This window comes from Tasmannia lanceolata, unplaced genomic scaffold (genome assembly GCF_043159265.1).
Source record: "Tasmannia lanceolata isolate RefF3 unplaced genomic scaffold, GAP_Taslan_0.1 ptg000012l, whole genome shotgun sequence".
Lineage (NCBI taxonomy): Eukaryota > Viridiplantae > Streptophyta > Magnoliopsida > Canellales > Winteraceae > Tasmannia > Tasmannia lanceolata.
The window spans coordinates 40,878,872-40,901,081 of record NW_027518689.1 but is presented as its reverse complement, the minus strand read 5'-3'; the positions used below and the strand labels follow the sequence as shown (position 1 = coordinate 40,901,081).

At 37.7% G+C, this 22,210-nt stretch overlaps 2 protein-coding genes across 2 annotated transcripts; both read left to right on the top strand.

Moving 5' to 3' along the window:
- The first annotated feature begins 444 nt into the window (after positions 1–444).
- On the top strand, positions 445–2,844 carry LOC143888227 (myb-related protein 308-like). The gene is made up of 3 exons (XM_077392584.1): positions 445–803; positions 1,538–1,667; positions 2,257–2,844. The coding sequence occupies exons 1-3, from the start codon at positions 671–673 to the stop codon at positions 2,771–2,773; spliced, it is 780 nt and encodes a 259-aa protein (XP_077248699.1). The 5' UTR covers positions 445–670; the 3' UTR covers positions 2,774–2,844.
- A 9,520-nt stretch (positions 2,845–12,364) lies between these two features.
- Positions 12,365–21,719, top strand: PDIL5-2 (PDI-like 5-2). Its single transcript, XM_077392583.1, has 5 exons — positions 12,365–12,689; positions 16,828–16,931; positions 17,088–17,461; positions 18,187–18,494; positions 21,192–21,719. The coding sequence occupies exons 1-5, from the start codon at positions 12,483–12,485 to the stop codon at positions 21,510–21,512; spliced, it is 1,314 nt and encodes a 437-aa protein (XP_077248698.1). The 5' UTR covers positions 12,365–12,482; the 3' UTR covers positions 21,513–21,719.
- The last annotated feature ends 491 nt before the right edge of the window (positions 21,720–22,210 follow it).

Sequence of the window (22,210 nt, the reverse complement as noted above, 5' to 3'; positions counted from 1 at the left end):
AGAAAATAAATTCCCAAGAAAATATTTTCGTCCAGAATTTTTTTCTTCCAATCCAATCAGGGCCTTAGATTAATTTTTCCAAGTCAAAAGAATCTGAGATCTCATAGACTCGAATTCAATAGAAGAGCCAAAAAGGAATGAGGTTAGTCAGGCCCAGAAAACAAAACAAAAAAAATCATAAAAGAAAGAAAGTAAGAAACCCACTAGCTCCATAAGAAGAGGGCAGGAGTTGGGTCACCAAACAAACAGATTCTCTCTCTTTTACCGTCCTTTCTAGAAACCTTAAAAAAGGTGTAGTGAGTGCAGCGTAAAAAAATGTCGGTAGGAGAGCAAAAGAAAAGGGAAAAAAAAACGTAAAAAAATGACGTAAAAGTAGAGTTATATACCTACCAAATCCAGTCCTTTCCCTCTTATTCATAACCACTCGTCTTTCTGACCAACTCGGTCAAATACCCCTTCAAAGGGATCGAGTCAATTGGCCCTCCTATTTTCTTCCTTCACGTATAAATCTCTATCTCCTCTTATTCCACTCTTTCAATTAACTGCACACAACAACAACAATCAACCAAAACAAAACACACCAAACAAACCCCAATCTTTCTCTTTCTCTTTCTTTTTCTTCTTCTTCTTTTTTCTTCTCTTGTTTTAGAAATCATAATAGGTAACACACATGGGTCGTTCTCCTTGTTGTGAGAAAGCCCATACCAACAAAGGAGCCTGGACTAAAGAGGAAGATCAGAGACTTATCTCTTATATCAGAGCTCATGGAGAAGGATGTTGGAGGTCTCTCCCCAAAGCTGCAGGTTTCTTCTATCTTCCCTTTTCTTCTGTTAGAATTCCTTTTTTAGTCTTATTTGTTTCAATCCTTTGTGGGTTTTTGTTATCTCATCAGATATTACAATTTTTTCTTTTTCTGTCTTCCATTCATCTATGTCACCTTTTTTAGTCTTATTTATTTCAATCCTTAGTGGGTTTTTGTTTATCTCATCAGATTTTAAAATTTGATCCTTTTCTATCTTCCATTATCTTATGTCACAGATTCTAGCACCTTTTTTAGTCTCATTTGTTTCAATCCTTTGTGGGTTTTTGTTTATCTCATCAGATTTTAAAATTTTATCCTTTTCTTCCATTCTCCTATATATACCAGAGATTCTAACTCCTTTTTTAGTCTTATTTGCTTCAATCCTTTGTGGGTTTTTCTTATCTCATCAGATATTTAAATTTTATCCTTCTCTATCTTCCATTCACCTATGTCAGAGATTCTAACACCTTTTTTAGTCTAAATTGTTTCAATCCTAAGTGGGTTTTTCATTATCTCATCAGATTTTAAAATTTTATCGTTTTCTAATTTCCATTCCCCTATGTCAGAGATTCAAACACCTTTTTTAGTCTTATTTGTTTCAATCCTTTGTGGGTTTTTTTATCTCTTCAGATTAAAGAATTCTTGTCTTTTTCTAACTCATTGTTTGTTGCTTATTTCATCTAATTCTTGCACCTATTTGTGGGTTATTTCTTATTTCTCTCTCTGGTTATCTAGGCTTGCTTAGATGTGGAAAGAGTTGCAGACTGAGATGGATAAACTACCTCCGGCCTGATCTTAAAAGAGGAAACTTCACCGACGATGAAGACGAGCTCATCATCAAGCTCCACAGCTTACTCGGAAATAAGTAAGCTTTGCTCTTTTTAAACACCTTTGGACAAAATCTTTTTCTGTCATGATAAGACCCCAATAGATTTCCAATCTCTCTCTTGTAACATGCTTTCACAAAGCCCAATTTTCTTTTTGGTAGGATACAAAGCATACTTCTTTTCCATTTGAATCTTAGCTTAGGCTCAGTCTAGATTAGGCTATTAAAGATAGTTAGATCATCCCAATTTTGCTAGAGAATTAGGCAACACTGTCTGATTTGCACTACCAATCTAGATGAGTGTACTTAAATTTTCTTTGTCGAATGCCTTTAAATTTAATTAAGTCCCAGTTAATTCACAATTAATATAAAGACTCCAAAAGCTTAAGCTGTTAAGTTTGTGTCCCTCTTTTTTTTGGGTTGGCCGTACACGTGAATTTTTAATATCAAGGAATTGTTGGGTTTTGACCCAGTACCTGTCGTGAGGCAATAGCTCTGATACCATGTGAAAGCTTAAGCTGTTAGAGTTGGTGTTATTTAACCACTTATACTTTTCTTTTGAATGATAAAGATTAATCACTTATACTTTAACAACTCATTATAGTTGCTTTTGTTCTTCTTACTTTAGGTGGTCTCTAATAGCGGGACGCTTGCCTGGAAGAACAGACAACGAGATCAAGAACTACTGGAACACCCACATCAAAAGAAAGCTCCTCAGCCGAGGGCTCGACCCTCAGACACATCGCCGCATCGGCGAGTCTTTTTCCGACATGTTGAATTCTTCTCCACGGGAAATCTCAGCAACACCTGAACCAGAAATCTTTGCAATCTCAGCAAAGCCAGAACCCAATTTTTTAGCTATTTCTTCACCAAATAACAACAACAGAAACCCGGTTGATTCCGTGGAAGAGGCGAATCGCAGTGGCATGAGTGAAGAAGAACAAATATACCCTGAAATCAATCTTGAGCTCTCCATAAGCCTCCCATTCCAATCTCAGCCTCCACCAACAAATTTAGACGAGTCTAAGAATCAAACAACAATCTGTCTGTGTTGTCATTTAGGGTTTCAGAGTAATGGGTCTTGCACTTGCCAGAGAATACCCAATTCTTATGATCTCAGATATTACAGACCTATGGATTGTTAGCTCTCTCTGTATTGATAAAACCTTTTGAAGTTATCCAATGAAAAAAGGAGTATATTTGTGTTTTGAGGGAAGGACTTTCTTTATGTTTGATCTTTTTCTTATTCTCTTTTATTATAAATTATCTTCCATAAAAAAGACCAAAGAAGAGAAATGCCAAATGGGTTGTGAAATTTTTTGAGAAGATAGATTGGTGGGGTTTGGGTTTCATCTTCTTTTAATCATCTTGAGATTTTTTAATAGTTTCTTGGAATTTTGGCACTTGGGTTCCATGTTGGAGGAGTGCGGAGAACATGTGATGTGTTTGGGTAGGTAAAGGGTAGGTAACCGAAATGCAATTAAAGAAAAGTGAGTAGGAAGTTCGTTAGTTAGGGAGGGTCAGAAATGGTCATGTGCACCATTATTCATGGAGATCCATGCTTTCACCAATGAATCTCCATATATACACATGGGAGAAAACCTTATCCACAAGGTCAAACATGATGTTTTAGCAAAACATCAAGGAACATTGCAAATAAACACAATCACACAAAAAAAAAATACAAGATTTACTGTGCCTAAGTCCACGGGAGAAAAGTTTTCTTCTTGGCCAAGAAAACACAAAGAATACCTTGCCCTTGAATTCCTAATAGTGGCTTATTGTCAATGCCACTACGTTAGAAAATTACCGAAATACCCTTCGAAGCAAAACCAAAAATTAAAATTTTCTTCCAGGACATGCTTCCCTTGCACCCTAGAGAACTGACCACACAGCTCGACCTGCATGTATATTGTGCACATAAGTCCGTTGGGTTCTTATACAATGCCAGAATACAAGACATCTACACAGTATAAGAGATGAACACAACCAGGGAGAAGCAGCCTAGAACAAGATTAGTTGCGGCTCTTCATTGTGAGACATATATTTGTTTCAAGATCGAAAAATAAATTTTTGTTATTTTTTTTTTGTTGTTGACGAGTTAATGCTGGAGAAAACTAGAAAAATAAATATTTAGAAAATGCATGATGGTATAATTTTATAAGAAACAAATAAAAAAAATAAAAATAAAAGCTGCATTGTGTTTATTACAACAAAAAATAAAATAAAATGAACAGAGTATTTGTAAATGTTCATTACTATGCCTATTTTCAGTGAAGGGTGTATATATAAAAAGGGCATACATGGTGTTTCTATCAGAACGTACAAGAGGGTGAGAATAGGGTTTGATTCACACCACGCGTATTGTGGAACCCACTTGTTATCTCACACCACCGTCCCAAGTACCTAACCTAATCACGCAACTCCTTTTTTGGGATTTGTTTGAATTTACTATACTACATACAGATGCTTCACTTTCCAAATCCTATCTCTCTCTCTCTCTCTTTTTCATTCCTTTTTCTCATTGACCACTCGTGAAAAGGAAGCTTCCAAAATCAACTTGGCCACGTGAAAAAGTCATGATTCCAACTCACCATTGTGGGGTTTTCTACTTCATTTCTTCTTTTGTTTTTTACCACCCAAACTCTACCAACTTGGACAGACGTTATAGGCTCTTTGCTCTATTGTATTGTAGTGATGATTTTATAGAGAGAAAGAGAAAAACATGAGGCAGTGGTGGTTGATGGTTGGTACTACGATGACGTGGAAAAGACAACTACCTCTTGTTTTTTTCCATCAATTGCCGGGTCTCTCCCCTTTCAATCTCTTTCCACTTCCTTTGAATGGATGGAAAATAAAATAAAATTTTTAGATGATGAGATATCTCTTGAAATTATTTCCCATATTTTGTATGTGTATATATGCCATTAGTTTTGAAGTTCACTATGATTATTTGCAAATAATAGTTATAATTGTTGGGGATAAAATTCGCCACCAATCTGGAGTGGACACGTGGCTCAAATCGGGAGAAGCTACGTGGCACCAATCGAGGGCACGTAACATCAAATCGCACATAATATTCTTTTCTACAGATAATGACAAAATTTAGTGGAAAATGCTATCACTTTTCTGCTGATTCCTAAAAGACATATTGGGACCCACTTCGATTGTGTTTAGCCCCATTTTTTTTGGGGAATGATATTTTCCCCTCAGAATCCCCTCCCAACCCAACCCACCGTTATTCGTTAAGTTTTAAAGGCAAAGGAAAACGTTAAAGGCCTTTAACGTTTTCCCTAGGGGGTGAATTTGCCCTCAAGATCAGCGGTGAACCATTCTAACAGAAACCATTAAAAAGGGGGGGGTTTATCCCTCATTTCCTTTTTTTTTAACCTAAAACTGGGTGTAAAATTTGTTTTACCCCCGTTTTACAACCAAAGAAACAGATCAAATCTAAAAAATCTAATTTGCAGAGAACTGTTAATCATGATGGCACCCAAGAGGTTCTAATATTTTGAACAAACACAAAAAGGTGGTGAAAATGTAATTATTTTTAAGAAAAGAAAAAAAAGGGGTCGGGAATACTGACAAAAAGGTGAAAAATATCATTTCCCTCCTTATAAAAATAAGTGGGAAAAGAAAGTAAAAAAATGGAAGAAAACAAGAAGTGGGGTTCTTTCTAGAAGGCGACCGTACTCCACCTAATACAATTGGGTTTGCTTAATGAGGCTAAGTGTCAACCGTTAAGTGACATTATTATATTTATGCTCTGTCTGTAATGCTTATTTGTTTAAATTTTCTTTTTTACATATAATATAAGAGGATTGCTTTGGTAGAGAGGAGATGGGCTTTGTTATCTGCTTGTGAGGAGATGACGAGGGTGGTGGGGTCATATGCTTTCCCTTATCGTACCAACCAGTCGATCTTAGTCATGGCTAGTGTTATATCCTAACATAATGACGAGGGCCATGTTTTTTGTTGTCTTTGTTTTCTCACTTTGATAAACCTTTTTCTCCTTTGTGTGTTTGGTCAGATAAGGATTTGTTAGTTCAAGGAGAAATAGAATTTATATATATAGTCTTTGCAGGCAAGGCTAACATGCATGCCATGTGACATTAAAGCCAATGCCCACTTCTCTCTCTCTCTCTCTCTCTCTCTCTCTCTCTCTCTCTCAATTGACATGTTCATACCATAGTACTAAAACTCGCCGAGTCAGGTCCGAGTTGATCAGACTCGCTGGTCAAACCAATTTTTATGATCTGGAATTTATTTAGTAACCAAGGGACGTACGTAGGTTAAACTTGATTATTAAGAATAAACGATACAAGAGCAGCACATAAAACCTTGCCTCTAACCCATCAAAGTACGAGAAAAATTAAACAGTGAAACACATTCCCACCAAAAGAAACAACATTAAGTATTGCGAGTATGAGGAATATATAGTTGGTCATATCTAGTAGCTCCTTAGGAAAGGTAATCTTGTTGCGGATAGTCGGACAAATTATGCTTGGGACACCAGCATCAATTTAGTCCTTTTGGAATTGAGCCAACCAATTTACTCACAAATAATGCAATTAATAGACTAAGTAATAATTCAATGAAATTGAAAAATGAATGAATGCTATAAAAGGTTATAATTCATGACCCAACTGCCAAAGATATATGGCCATAGCACTGCACCTTACAACATTTATATGTTAATTATTGAGAAATGTAAATATATTGTTAGAATGTTTACATCTTTCATTACAAATCAGTGAATCACTAAGATTAGCAATCGGCTCCAGTTCCATTAGACCCATGGCAACTTGCTAATTCAGCTTGGAATTCATTGGAAAGTTGATAAAGTATGCTAACCACTACTAAGATTGCTACTCACTAAGATTGGAATTCATTGGAAAGTTGCTAATCACTAAGTTTACTGGTGATTGCGTGCATCCAAAGGGATTAGTCCCACCCTAAAATGGGGTGGGGAACTGGGGATACCCTATGTCATAAAAATAAAATAAAATAAAAAATTTAGCAACCTCCTAAGCTTGAGGAGAGTGAAGATATGAATAGCATGTGCTATTTGGGAAGGAATGAGCTTGATGGAAGTTCTTCATCCCATCTTCATGAGGGAACACCTGAAGGTTGCTCTACACTTGTAAACACGGGTTCCCAAAGCTTGTGCGAGGGAGGAGAAGGCGTAGGGGATCTTGGAGCTCAAGAACACAAGCCAAATGTAAAGATAAAGCTTGGTGAATCTGCTTCAAAATCGGAATCTCAAAGGCAACAAGTGAATTTCTTCACTCTTTAATTTGATGGCTAAAGATCATTTAGATCTAATCCCTAAGGCATTAGAGGTTATCATACATATATAAATTGAGTTAACTGTTAAGCTATAGATTCTTAATTAGTTAGTGTGAAGAGTAGTATTTATGCTTAATTTGTACCATCCAAGGTCATAATTCTCTTAAAGCCATAACAATAATTACTTAAACTACTGAAATTATTAAGAATAGAGTTAGCAGGAAAGTGCATATGGGGGAAATCTAGGGAGTTATTGGGTAGTTCTAAGTTTTCAGTTACAGGAAAGTTGGCTAAAGGGTTAAGGAGATTGTGCCAAGTGGCATGTTCTGCTTAGTGCTTATGTACTCTAATTCTAATAGTTGCTAGGGAGTTCTAATCTATTGCTTGAACCATCAACTCCGGTCCAGTTCACCAAACAAGTGATATGTGTCAAGTTCCAGAACATTTGGAGGCCCATCAAATCCAGAAATTATTTGTATTTTGTTTATAAGGCCAGGTATGAACTACCAAACCAAACTTCTTAAACTAATTTTTACTGTATTATAAAAGAAATTGTAAGGTGGCCCCTTGCTCTTGGCTACTTTATTTCTTTCAAGTTTATGGATAATATAATATTTCTACATTATCAATTTAATTTAAAATTCAATTATTCAGTATGTTTATTATTTTTATTTTACATGTATGAACTACCAAACCAAACTTCTTGAATTAATTTATACTATGTTATAAAGAAAATTGTAAGGTGGCACCTTGCGCTTGGCTACTTTATGTCTTTCATGTTATGGGTAATATAAAATTTATACATTATCATTTTAATTTAAAATTCGTTTATTTAATATATTTAATATAATAATTATTATTATAGAAGCAACTGCCATGGTTCTAGAAGGACTCCTTTATGGTTGTTTTTCTACTCCCTTTCCCCTGCATTTGGATTGTAAACTTATCCTACACAAAAAATAAACAATATTGTCTATCTATACTATACTACTAGTAAAAGTCACATATATTGCTCGCGGATAATAATTTTAGAAAAAAAAAAATTACAAAAAATATACTTTATTTGATTTTTTTACCACTAAAATATAAAAAGTTGGTTAAAGAGCAAAGAAGATTATTGTTTCTTTTTAATATATCTGGTCGGGATCTCGCCTAATCCCATAAAAAAAAAGATTATATTTTGCCAAATGCCCAAATAGGAAAGTCGTACTCGCGATGATTAAAGAAATTAAAGAAATTAAGACCACTTAAATCCGATAAAAGGATTTGCTAGGAAATTTTGCGGAAAGCCATTTCGCGGCTCACTTTTGCAGGAGAGAACAGCCACCGATGAATTAAATGAATAAGACAAAATCTCTTGTAAAAGCAAGCCACGAAATGGCGTTCCGTGAAATTCCCTAGCAAATCCCTTCTAAAAAACAGTATGCTAATAACGATTTAATGGTGTTCTTGATTAGAGAGCACCTTCGAATTACATAATTTGTTGTGGGAAATGATATATTCGTCTATTTTTTACAATTGGGACAGCGCCCTCTATTTTAAAGGACTAATCATAAATACACTAGAGGGGGCTGTCCCAAATAAAAAAGGGGGTAAATATATCACTTCCCTTAGTTGCCCGGATCATTATCTTCCCTAATTTTGGCGGTGAAGTTAGGTATTTTTTGATAAGTATGCTTTTAGTTTATTTGGACAATTATATTTAGCTCATTTAACAAATTAATTTACCATATTTTCTACCACCAAATTATATTTTGAATTTCAATAAGAAATTAAAAGGCTTTACTTAAATTCTTTTGCAATAAAAGAATTTTGGGTACCAAAGTTGGATGCCCTCCCTAATCTATTTATTCTACACTGTGCCGATTGAGAATATTATGCTAGCACTTTATGGAAATGATATATTCGCCCCCTTTTCTTCCCCAGGCCGTCCCCTTGTAGTGTAAAAAGAATAAAGATAAATACACTTGAGAGAGCGGCCCGGGGAAGAAAAAAGGGGCGATATAAGTTACCTTACTAAAAATAATCATAATACCCTTCAGAGCGTCTTGTGGGTTGGAACTTGGATTTCAAGAAAAAAAATGTTGGAATTTTTGTTCAATTCATAGAGAAGATTGAGAGTAAGAATCTCCCTCTGTTTTTTTTAAAAAATTCCTTATCTTTTAGTATTGCCTTGAAACTTGAACCCAAGACCATGCATGTTCTGAGTATGTGTTTGAAATCCAATGCAAAAAATTTAGTCCCACATTGGAAAAAAAACTGAAGAAGCTTTTGCCACCTTATAAGATGTGATGCAGAAACAAAGGCTTGGTCTGAGGTCTGAGTTTTGGGTTGGAACTCAGCCTCTTTTCTTCAATAGTCAACAAACTGATTTTTCTTTCAAGGGTTTTTTCTCCAAAATCTATAAGTGCATCTGCCTCCATAAATTATTTCGTAAGCTGTTTTGAGACTTTCTAATAGTCTCAAAACTGTAGTAACCGTATATATCAGATCATATTATTATTATTAGGGAAATGATATATCCGCCCCTTTTGATCACTAGGAACATCCCCTGTCAGTGCATCAGTGACTAAAGAGGGGCTATTGTACTTAATTATGTCGGAAGAATTCAATGCCCCTGATTGCCACAAACACTGACAGGGGGTGTTCCTAGTGATCAAAAGGGGCGGATATATCACTTCCCAATTATTATTATTATTATCTAATTTTTCCTACAAAAACATTTTATTTGGTTAAGAAGGAAAAACTTTAACTGGAAAGTAGGGAAAAATATTTTTTCCGGAAAATAATTCTGTTGAAAATGAGTTAGCCCACTGGAAATCTACTCGTAGGCCATGTCTGGCAGCCAGGAATTTTTGTTAGTAGAGAGGGTAGGAGGAGAGAAGTTTGAGGGTACGATTGAGATGAGGGTGAGAAGTGGCTAAAAAAAAATCAGGAAAAAGTCGATCCTATTTTGAGTAGACCTTTTTGTTTCCTGATTTTTAGCAACTTCTTACCACTTGAACACACTAGTTTCTTGATTTTTAGCCACTTCACTCTCTCAACCCCTGTCTCACTACTTGGAGAAACTAGCTTATCATGAGAACAAATTTCATGGCCGCCAAACACGCCATTAACAACTTTTCTTTACGAGATTTTTTTTTTTTTTTTTACCATAGGCCTAAAGAGACCCTTTGCTTTTTGCATCCCAAACCGATTTGAGAACCGAGTATGGGACCAACAATAGCCTCTTAACAGGTTAGCAACCACTTGCCGTTATTTTAAACTTTTTTGTTTTAATGACAAAACGACCCTTCCTCATGCCATGTGGCATATAGGGATTTGCTCGGTTATATTCTTGGTTTCATAGCAACACCCTTCAGCACCCTAAATTCCACACTTTCGTTGATCAATTTATAGATTACCCCTGTTTGGATCGTAGGAATTTTTTTTTCCGAGGGTTTATTTTTTCGTTTCCACCGTTTAGAGGGTATTGATGAATTCAATTGGTATTGTAGTTATAAATTACAGTTCACTGTAGATAAAACTTGAGCTGCGGTGCAGTGGTTCAAGTTATTTTTCTCATATGTAAATAGGGGTGTAAACGAGCCGAGTGGAGCTGAGCTTGGCCAGGCTCGGCTCGTTAAGTTCAAAAGCTCGGCTCAGCTCGGTCAGGCTTGCGAGCCTTATCTAGCTCGGGTTATATTAAGTTCACACCCCTCATCTTCCCTGGACAGCCCTATCTAGTGTAATTTAACTACTCTTTTTACACTACGGGGGGTGGTCCAAGTAACAAATGGGGTTCCAAAAAAGAAGTGACATATTTTGCCTCCCCCTTTCACTCCCTGGACAATCCTTTTAGTGTGTGTGTGTATATATATAAATATATATTAAATTCTTAACGAGCCTTAACGAGCTGAGCCGAGCCTAGCCTAGCTCGGGCTCAGCTCGGCTCGTTAAGGATTCGAGCAGAGCTCGAGCCGAGCTCGAGCGAGATTCCGAGCCCGAGCCAAAATTGACACCCTTATATGTAAATATATAATCAAGCAGGGGAAAATTTTTCTTTTCCAAACTTTTCTAGAAAATTCCTGCTGCAATCTTGAAAGGGTGACCCCGTGAGAGTTTATGTAATGAAACATTCTAAAATGAATAGATGAATGCTAGACTAAAGGGCGCCCTTGCAAAAATTGGATGAAAGGGCGCCCCCATTGGTGGAAAGTCACCAAAGTACATTTATGAATGAACTCCGGGGACTTTCCACCAATGGGGTCGCTCTTCATTTTTTTTTTTTTTGCAAGGGTGCCCCTCACTTTAGCATTCCTTCAATGAATGTCCACTTTTTAGGGATTTGCTAGGGACCACCGCATAAGGCATTTCGCGGACCAGCTGTTGCATGAGAGAGCAGCCACTCTCCTTTTGTTTTATTCATTTAAATCGTCACTAGTGGGACCATCAGTGCGATGCACGGGATGGGAGTAATTTTAGAACGAAAATAAAATGCAAGAAATTGAAAGTTGAGTTAATTTTTTTTGAAATGGGGGTGAAACGGATGTGTGTGCCGTTAGTCTGTAAATGGGCTCAAACTGTATCAAGCTGATGGGTGTATGGGGGGTTTGTAAATGGGCTGAAATGGGGTGTAGCAGCTAGTCCGTAATGGGCTGAAACGGGGTGGAGGATATGAGCTCGAGCACAGGGCCAACATCTTTAGGATGATCTTTCATTTGAAAGGCCCTTACATAGATAGGGTGTCCACAAAAAAAATCAGCTCCATTGGATTATCCTAAGATAACTTTGATCGGATTATTCTAGAGCCTTGACCCAGCACACGTTGCTCAAGATTTTTCTAGAAATTATGCCGATAAAAGCTGAACCGTTGATTTTTATAGTCCTTTGTCTCCATCGTAGATAGGCCATGTTCCAAAAAATCTTCTTTGATCCTAATCCTATGCAAAATGGACGGTACATAAAGATCAGACTCAGCTAGCCATGGCCCATGAGACAACAAAAAAATCTATATGCTTGTGTGGGCATGAAGGCCAATATTTTTCAAGAAGGACAGTGAGGCCCACTGCTTAGGATGATCCAAACCGTTCATTTGATGGGCCACAACATAAGTAGGCCGTATCTCCATAGCCCTCCAATTTGATGAGTTTTCTATAATGTGCAGTCCCTTTTCAGATTGGAGGGTTAGGATCATCCAATGGATATGATTTGTAGGATACTGCCTATTTATTTACATTGTGGCCCATCACATGAGCGGTTTGGATCATTCTGCCACTATATTATTCGTCCCTCTTAGAATTAGTGGCTACGATCTTCCCTTCAATGTGGGACCGGGACAATCACTGTCACCAATCAACAATGCTCATATAGAGTACATGCTCGCGCGAGTGAGCTTAGCACTCTAGAGAAGAATTTTATGAATTTAACGTTACCCTATTCGGTTCTCTTCTTTGACCTATCTTAAGACTATATTTTGTAATGTAATTCAATTCGTATACAGAGAGAGAGAGAGAGAGAGAGAGAGAGAGAGAGAGAGAGATCTTCGATTCTTCTCTTGACCGCCTTATACAAACCCTAACGAACATGAAGATGCATCGTCCACCGTTGATTCTTCCGATCTTGACGATCTTCCTCTCTCTGAAACCCATATCTTCCCACGAGTTCCCAACAGATAGAACCGTGTTAGAATTAGACGAATCGAACTTCGATTCCGCAATCTCCACCTTCGATTTTGTTCTTGTAGATTTCTACGCCCCTTGGTGTGGCCACTGCCAGCGTCTTGCTCCTGAGGTCCGCTTTAATTAAGTTATTTGTTTGTTTGTTATTTATGGGTAATTTGCTGTTTATATTTTTCTATTACTTGGCTTCAAATTTTTAATTTTTTTTTTTGAATTTTTTTTGAATTTAATAGATTGTTTATTAGGTTGATACTGGTTTTAGTCTATTACAAGTTATGTATGATGTTTAGATTTTAATTCGTGTCATTTCTTTATGATCTATATGGTCTCTGTTCTTTTAGGGTTGAATTGTCACAAATTCATACTTTGGGACTATTATTTTTTTAGCTTTATGGGTTGTTTTAGATATTCCATTTACTTGAATCACGCCCTAGAGCCGCAGGTCAATACCGCTATCTTGGAGCTCCCATTAATCCAGACTCAATGTGAATATTACATTGGTTTGCACTTTGCACTACCCAATTTAGTTTCGGTTTAAAGCGGCCAAAAAAATAGTATAGTCCCTCAGTTTAATAGAGGAGACGAATGAATTGTTTACATTAAATGCAAAATAGAAATGAATTAGGTGAGCCCAAAAAATGAGAAGTCATTCAGTCTTAGACTAACCCTAAACAGGGAATAACCCTAAAAATGGAAACTAATCGGTATACGACGTATTGATACATGCATGGTTGACCACATGTCAGTAGGTCCCCATGCAACAAATGTCGTGTTTTAGCGGGAGTTGGTTCGGGTGGTTGCTAATTAGTGGTGGTGTGTTGTAGTGGAAGTCATGTTGACCAACGGAAAGCATGGAAGAAAGATGAAAAAAAAAATCTTTAAATAAAAAAAGGGAAGGGGGAGTAATCCGACTCCTTAAACGAATGAATTAGAGGGTCAGGTCCTCGAATATAGAACTAAAACACCATGGAATTGAAACGGCGCTTCCAATCCTTTGCCCATTGACGGAGCTAATTAATAGGTATAATGTGTTGTAGTGGGGGGAGTCAATTCGGATAGTTTTTAATTAGTGGTACATCAGTTAGTAGGAGTCATGCATGGCCGTGGGAAGACGTTGAGTCCATGTAGAGTTTGACAAGAAGTTATGGGCTGTTGCATTGTATCTCTGCCAAGTGGCATGGTTGTTTTTAGATTCATCACTTTCTATCGGAATAGACAAGAACTCCAACCAAATAGTTTCAGGAGGATTTGGCTTCCCTTGAATACAGAATAGCAAGAATTCGCAGATCTGCTTTGGTTCTCGGTTGAGCGGTTCTCGGCCACCTATATTGTGCTCCCTTTGTGTGAAGAGAAGCCGAAGAAGATCATTGAGAGGGTGGAGAAAAGATTGTCATCCTAGAAGTGTAAGCTAGTGTCTCTTGGGAGTATGATCACTTTAATTAAGGCGGTACTTTCCAATATTCCGGTTTATTACTTTTCTTTGTTCAAATGATCGATTTGGGTAGTTAAGCGCAAGGTTGCCAGAGCGGGAATCGAAAGCAAGAATCGAAACGGGAATCGAAAGCGGGAATCGAAGGCTCCCAGTGAAAAATCCTACTCAAGGTTGCCAGAGCGTGAATCAAAAGCGGGATTCGAAGGCTCCCAGGGAAGAATCCTGCTTCCATGGTTAAGCGTATCGAGCAACTTCATAGGAATTTTCTTTGTGGTGACTCACTGGTGAAGAGAAAGTTTCATTTTGTACGGTGGGAGGAGGTGTGTAAGCCGGTCAGAGGAGGTTTAGGGCTAAAAACTTTAAACTCAATAACAAAGCACTCCTTGGAAAGTGACTGTGGAGGTTTGGGGAGGAAAGATATCAACTGTGGATTAGGAATAGGATGATAGAGAGCAAATATGGATCTTCCCAGGGCTACTGGATTTCTGATGATAAGTACCGGTGTAATGGGCAGATAGTGTGGCAGGATATTCTAAGGCAGAAGTATCAGCTTCAAGAAGTAATCATGTTTCAAGTCTATCAGGGGGATATGATCAGTTTTTGGAATGACAAGTGGTGTGAGGAGGGCCCTCTAAAAGAATAATTTCCCACTATGTTTTGCGTGATGATTGATAAAGAGGCTTTGGCTCAAGATTGTGTAGATTGGTCAGAGGGGCAGATATCTTGGAAGATCATATTCAGATGCTAGTTCTTCGATAGAGAGCTGGATTGCGTAGTGTTGTTCCTTCTGGAGGTCTTGCCGCCTTGGATCCCGGTTATGTTAAAACTTTGGTAAGATAAGAGGGTTTGGACTTGGGACTCATCGGGATCTTTCACCGTCAAATCCTTCTACCGCAACCCTATGCCTAGCTCTCCTACCTCGTATGTGTACAGGGTTTAGGGCATCCCAGCTCTTCTCTGTGTTTGTGCTTTTGGATGGACTGCGTGCCAGGACACGATCTTAACAATCGACCATGTGAGAAACAGAAAGGGCCTCATTGTGCTCTTTGTGTGGGGGTCGAGGAGTTTGTCGACCACTTGTTCCTTCATTTGCAGTGTTGCTAGAGTCATTTGGAGCTGGATTCTGAGGAGATTTGGGATGACTTGGGTCTTTTCCTCTCGGCTATCTGATCTCCTTGAATCCTAATTCTTTGTGCCGTGGCCAAGAAGAGGTTAGATTTTATGGAGGCTAGTGTTGTTGGCTATTCTTTGGGTGTTGTTGTGGAAGGAAAGAAATGCTCACTGTTTGTACACGAAGGTAATCTCGACGGTGATATCTTGGGCTAAGACCATGCCATGCTTCGACTTTATTTCTTCTATTGACTTGAGGCGAGGCTTGAAGAGTTTTGTTGGAGCAAGGAGAGGAGGAGAGGAGATAGCCTCCTTCCCCTAGCCTCCTTCCCCTAGATGGAGTCCCCAGCTAAACTTTGATGGATCAAGCATTGGGAATCCTCGGCTGGAATGCATCAGGGGTGTCCTTAAAGATGAGTATGGCTCCACCCATTGGTCTTTCTTTCGCCCGATCGGGGTTAGGGACTCGAATGAAGATGAGGTCAGGGCAGTGCTGCAAGGCATCGGATTCATAGCGAGAGATGATTGGGCTAGGCTAGTAGCGGATGGGGACTCCCTAAATGTCATTAGATGGCTCGAGGGGAAAACTCTGTGTCCCTAGAGGTCCGCAGACTTCTTTGATGAGATCCAGAAAGGATTCCCAATTGATTTCCTTCCTGTCAGGAGATCGGCTAATTGAGATGCTGACCTTGGCTCCTATTTGCGTGTTTGATCATATCTTAAACAGAGGAGTAGGTCTCCAATGCATCATCGACAATGATCATACCGGACTGTTCAGGATAGTTAAATCAAGAACTTTGATGTCTAGCTCAGAAATTGCTTGAAAATGAAAAGCGATGGATGAGTGTTTGTTTAGAATGGAGACCGTGGGGGTCCATATATACCTTTTTGGTACCTGGTGGTTGCGAAATCTGTATATAAGTGTTCTTTAGAATAGGGATGAGTGTGTGTGTTTAGAATGGAGACCCTGTCCATTTATAGCTTTTTGGTACCTGGTGGTTGCGAAATCCAGCTAGTAAGGGTTTTCAGACAGTTATCCAGCAGTTATGGACAGTTGGATGTACATGCAAATTTGAAAGGTCGTTGATCTTATGTGGAATCTTTGTGCAAATTTGTAGCATCACTGACTGGACCACATGAAGCCTTTTGCAACCAAAAAGTACCTCAAGTGTTTTGCGTAGTTTTGTCATCAATTGTCTTGACATTTGTTGCTTTACAGACAAGGTTACCTGTTGTTGCTTGTTGAATATTAAGAGTTCCTAATATCTTGTCCTGAAATTTCAGTATTTTGATTATCTCTGATGGTGTTCTTTCTTCTCTTTTACCCCTCCTACGGTAAATTGGGATTCTGCATTGCTGAAGTGTCCTGGTGTGCCCGTTTATATTTTGTTGCCACTAGACCTGATGAAACAAACTTGCCTAAGTGCATGAGCTTATTTCTCTTTGATTTTGTGCGCCTTAATTAATTCTTTTATCTTATATGTTAACTTCTTTTCATGTCTCTGACAGCCAAACTGCAGCTTGCTGTGTTTCATTGTATTTGTTTATTAAACATTATGTGTGTCTGTGAGACACACACACACACACACACACACACACACACACACACACACACACACGCATATATGTTATTTCCATCTTATTTTGAGAACCCATGTTCTGAAGAACTGACTATTGACTAACATACTTATAAGCTCTTACTTTTCAGTTGGATGCAGCGGCTCTGGTACTTGCCAAGTTGGATAAACCTATCGTGATTGCTAAAGTCAATGCCGACAAGTTCAGAAGTTTTACTTCCAAATACGAAATCGAGTATGTTTTCCATGCCTTAATTTTCATCTGTATCCATAGTTATCAGATAGCTTTAGATTGAAATATTTTAAGAACAAGTCACTTTCTTTCTATTGCAACCCTAGCTAGTCAACAATTTGATGATAGACTGATTAAATGTGCTCATGTGTGATGTAGTGGCTTTCCTACATTGAAGCTTTTTATGCATGGCGTCCCAGTAGAGTATTCTGGTCCAAGGAAAGCGGATTTCATAATTCGTTACCTCAAAAAGTTTGTCGCGCCTGATGTTTCCCTTCTTGACTCAGACTCCGCTATTAGTAGATTTGTTGAAACGGCTGGTACACAGTTTCCTATATTTATTGGCTTTGGCTTGGATGAATCCTCAATACTGGAGTTTTCGAGGAAGTACAAGAAAAAATCCTGGTTTTCTATTGCAAAGGATTTCTCTGAGGATATTATGGTAGCATATGATTTTGACAAAGTTCCTTCTTTGGTCTGCATTCATCCAAGGCACAATAACGAGAGAAGTGTCTTCTATGGCCCTTGGGAAGGTGAGTTGAATTGCAGGTTTTCAATTCTTTCTATAACTATCTTTTACCATGTTACTGTTAGCAATTGTGTGTTAGCGTTGGACATGGAAATAAGGCATCAGACATGTGATCTTGGCCCAACATACTTACACACCATAGATCCATAATTCTATTATAATATATAGTGTAACATCAATGAAACATATGTAAGTCTTTTTTTATATTAATTAAGCTTTTTTTTTTCTCCCTCTCAAATTAAACAGAGGTGAAACATATCTAAACAAAGTGAAGCTTTGATCTGATATTCATCTCTGCATGTGGTTCATTCAGCAAGTCTTTCACATGTCTGACTTGACAACTTTTAAATAACAAAGTCTCTTTACTTTATTAATAGCTTTACCTTTATGCTACTTCAAACTTGTAGAGATTTGCTTCTGCGAAATGACGGAGATCTTTCTTTTGCTTCCTATGCAAAAAATGTTAATTTTCTGACTATGTTAAGTTCATATTCTTTACTGCTTTGTGACTCACACTTGGTACATTTTCTTGTACTATTTCGCTCATGAATTTTCTCTAAAGTCCTGTTGGATATGCTTTCTGTAGTGCATACCTTTCTTCACTTATCTGGAAGTGGTTTGCCACTAGCTAGAATTCCTGCTACTTCCATAAATTTGTTGTTCTAAGTAAATATATTTACTTGGCTTACATACAAAGGGAATTTTGAATTTCCTGTTTCAATTTTGCAGGGAAGTTCTTAGAGGAGTTCATTATGCAAAATCTATTGCCCCTGTCTGTGCCCATAAACTATGATACACTCGAGTTGTTGGCAGAGGATGAGAGGAAAGTTGTTGTAACCATCGTGGAGGATGAGTTGGATGAAAAATCACTGAAATTGATCAAGTTGTTGAAGGCTGCTGCGTCTGCAAACCGTGACTTAGTATTTGGATATGTTGGATTTAGGCAATGGGAAGCCTTTGTTGATACATTTGGGGTCAATAAGAGGACAAAACTCCCAAAAATTATTGTCTGGGATAAAAACGAAGAATACTTGACAGTAAGTTGATTTATTTCTTAGAAGGTTATCTCATTTTGCCTTACATTCATTTTGTGTCATTATATAGTATATGATGTAAATTTCTTTTATGCTATAACACACTTGAAAGATACTCGTAAATGCATCAAAACAGTTTGCATTTTAATAACAATATGAAACTGCATTCCTTAAAGTCTAGTTTATTTACAATGAGATCAGAGACTAGTCAATTAATCACACACAATCACACACGACACTTCAGGTATTAGAATTGTCTCAGACCCTTCAAAACTGGAGATGTATTGCCAAAACGGGAGACCTTTCACCAATATGCTAGAGACACCTCAAATATACCTGCAAAAAATTTCAAATATGATCACAAAAAATAGTTTTAAAAAGGTAAATAATAATAATAAAACTAATCGATAAGATCTACTTATGTATAATTAAGGGAAATGTTATTCACCTGACGTGAATACAATTACAACACGAAGTTCTTTGTAATTTTCTATAAAAACAAAGGCTGGTGGGGTGGTAAAAGTTGCTCTCAGCCGATATTTCCTTTAAAATATTAAAAAAGAGAGAAACTAATACAAAACACAGAGCATGAAACTCACCCCAATCATCTCTATCCCTATCCCCATCTTTTAATTTCAAACAGGAAACAAAGAACTTTAATGAGAACCAAACGAGGAAGTAGTAAAAACATAATAGACTTCATCTTTTAATCTCATAAGATATACCCCAAGTGCAACGACTAAATTCATCCACTACAGTTACAATGTAATGAGAACCAAACGAGGAAGTAGTGGGAGTAGGTCCCCAAACATTAGAATGAACAAGGGCAATGGAACGCTGCTTTTATTATCACTTGAAGGAAATGATGCACGATAATGTTTTTCAAGTTCAAATATCTTGCAATACGACTCTATGATAGGAAAAGAAACAAACTCAGGAAACAAATATCTCAACACCGAAATAGGCAAGTGACCTAATCAGTTATGTCAAAGCATTAGCTAATCTTTATTGACGTGACTCTATTATTAGTACTGGATTGATGCTCTTAGGAAATGTAAGTAGCTTGCGTGTCCAAATGGTAGAAAGCACCATCATCATGATCACATCCAATCGCCTTCCTCGTTTCCATGTCCTGAAACACACACACAATGAGTTGGAAAAAAATGTTACACTACAATTCAAAATTTTGGTGATACTACCAACAGGCAACAAATTACTCGTGAAGTTTAGAGCATGCAAAGATGAGAAAGAGTTAAAGACAGAGATGCAAGTGCATTTCCTTTTCGGGATGCTGGAAAAATTTCTCATCACTGATCCTAACCTGTACAAACTCTATAGAAGGAGAATAAGGATGACATAATGGTCATGTGATTGTGGGCCCTGAATTGATGGCCCAAGATGGTCCAGAGGAACTAGAAGATGCATGATAAGCTGATAAAAAAGTACATGTGTGGGCAAATGTGGATGTGGATGTGGTCCATTGTCCTTCAACTTGAGCCATCAGACGACTTAGACTCTCCAATTCCTCTTTGAAAATTGTTATAATTTCTTTTGAGGGAATTGAGGCATGATGAGACGGTGCATGGGCAGCTGTGGTAGAAGGGTGTCATATATTACCTCTTTGTGAAAATGTCGCAAGTGTTGATCGATCTTGTCGCGGCCTCAGCCTCGGCCTCGGCAGCATAGCGCACCCACACACTCTTCACTTTGAATATAGGAGTAAACTTGTTCCAGGGAGGTAGGAGAAGGATCACAACCAAGGATCTGTATTGTTTGGCTTGGATTATGTAGTCAAACCTTTAGAGCTTATGATATCCATAATGAATTAACTGTTCTTCATTTTCATTTCTTTATTTATCGTTATTATTCTAATTATTATTAGTATTATTGTTAGTAACGAGTTTGTATGACCATTATTCACATTTTAAAAAGGGACTTGCCTTGCATCCCTTATTTTTATACTTTCCATATAGTTGGATTTCAGTCTATTATTATGGAACATGTTTCTTCCTTTCATGAATCATAATGGCTATTGATATGATAAAGTAGTAAGTTTAGGCACATCTTTTTGGTGGTTTTTTCCAATTTTCATACATGTGGACAATTTCTATTTTTGTATCAAAAGGCACAAATTTTCTGCCCTGCTTTCTCTATCCTTCTTCGTTGCCATTGGAAAACCTGGTCTTTGTTAGAAAGTCGTCTTCTTGCAAAAGCACATTTCTGGCTAGTATGGTTTCACTCATGCTCTGGTACTGGAAATAAAACTAATTATTAAATGATGGATTTTGTGTCTGGATAATTTTCTCCTAGGCTCTGTTTCTTTCAACGTAAAATGAGCTTAAAACAAATATTATGCACAATGAATGGAGCCTTAGGAAAAATTGGAGCGGGCAACACTACTAGTGGGTTCCACCTGTTTGATGGTCCAATACTCATCTGCTCGATCCATTCTGGATGAGCCATACACCAAAATCCCCCCTGTTGACAATCCTAACCTCTGATTCATGGAGCTTTTCCCACTGAATGTGGACCTTGTTGCCTTTTTATTTTTATTTTTGGAAACTCTTATCAGAGTTCTCTTTCTTGAATCATTGCTATTATTCAATACTTTTGCTTTGCTGTCTTGGAAGCGAAATGAAGCATTAATCCATGCCATTTGGTGTGGCTATGTGGGTTTTTATTAGATTATCTGTGCAACAGGTTGCAGGTTCAGAAAGTTTAGATGAGGAGGATCAAGGGTCTCAAATTAATCGGTTCCTTGAAGGATATAGGGAAGGAAGAACAGTTCGGCAAACAATTAGTGGTCCTTCATTGATGGGCTTCATCAATTCACTAATCAGCATCAGAACTGTATACCTTATCGTATTTTTGGTGGGTGTCTTTATGCTCATCCGACACATTAGCCAACAAGACGACGAGGATAGTCGTGAGAAGCGACAAACTCGAGCTAAAGATACAGGCAGCTCTGCCACAGAGAGTGAAAGCAGGGAGGGGTATAGACCTAATGACAAGGAAGACTAAGGTGAACCTCTTTCTACTTGTCATAAATGTTTAGAATAATTTTATTATAGAGACAATCATGTCATAACTATCCTTACACCTGTATTTAATGTCGGATGTAATACCAGATCAATGGAGAGTTCAGTTGAGATGTGGGTTATTTTAACACGTAATGTGCTAGTTGAGTTGCTTCTCATGGAGTCAGAAATTAGTCTGTCTTTTGTTCCAGCTAGCTTCAGTTTACCTTCCTTTCAAGAAGTTCTACATCATCTTATATCTCTTATAGTTGGGGCTCTAATAATTCATGCTCCATAAATTTATATTCTCTTATATCTTATTTCCCAGATTAGGAACTGACATTCTTCCTATGCTGATAATTTATAATCCCTTATTCCTAATACTAATGCAGAAATCCAGTGTTATTATAAAAAAAGTACATCCTTAAGAAGCGTTTTTAAAGCACGTACAGTTGAACATTAATGTTGTTCAAAGTACATATAGTACAATGGAAACATTCTTCGGTCTCTTCTTTGGAATCTGTTGTGGTGGTTGCAACAGTCATAGACGGGCATGGCACTGACAACGGCAACAACATCAATGGCAGGCTATAGAAAGGCAGCTGGCAGGATGCAGAGAGGCAGCTACTGGCAGTGGCAGTGGCAGTAGCAGTAGGAGGCTGTCGGGTTTTCTTCTCACCATATAAAACCTAGTGCATCAAA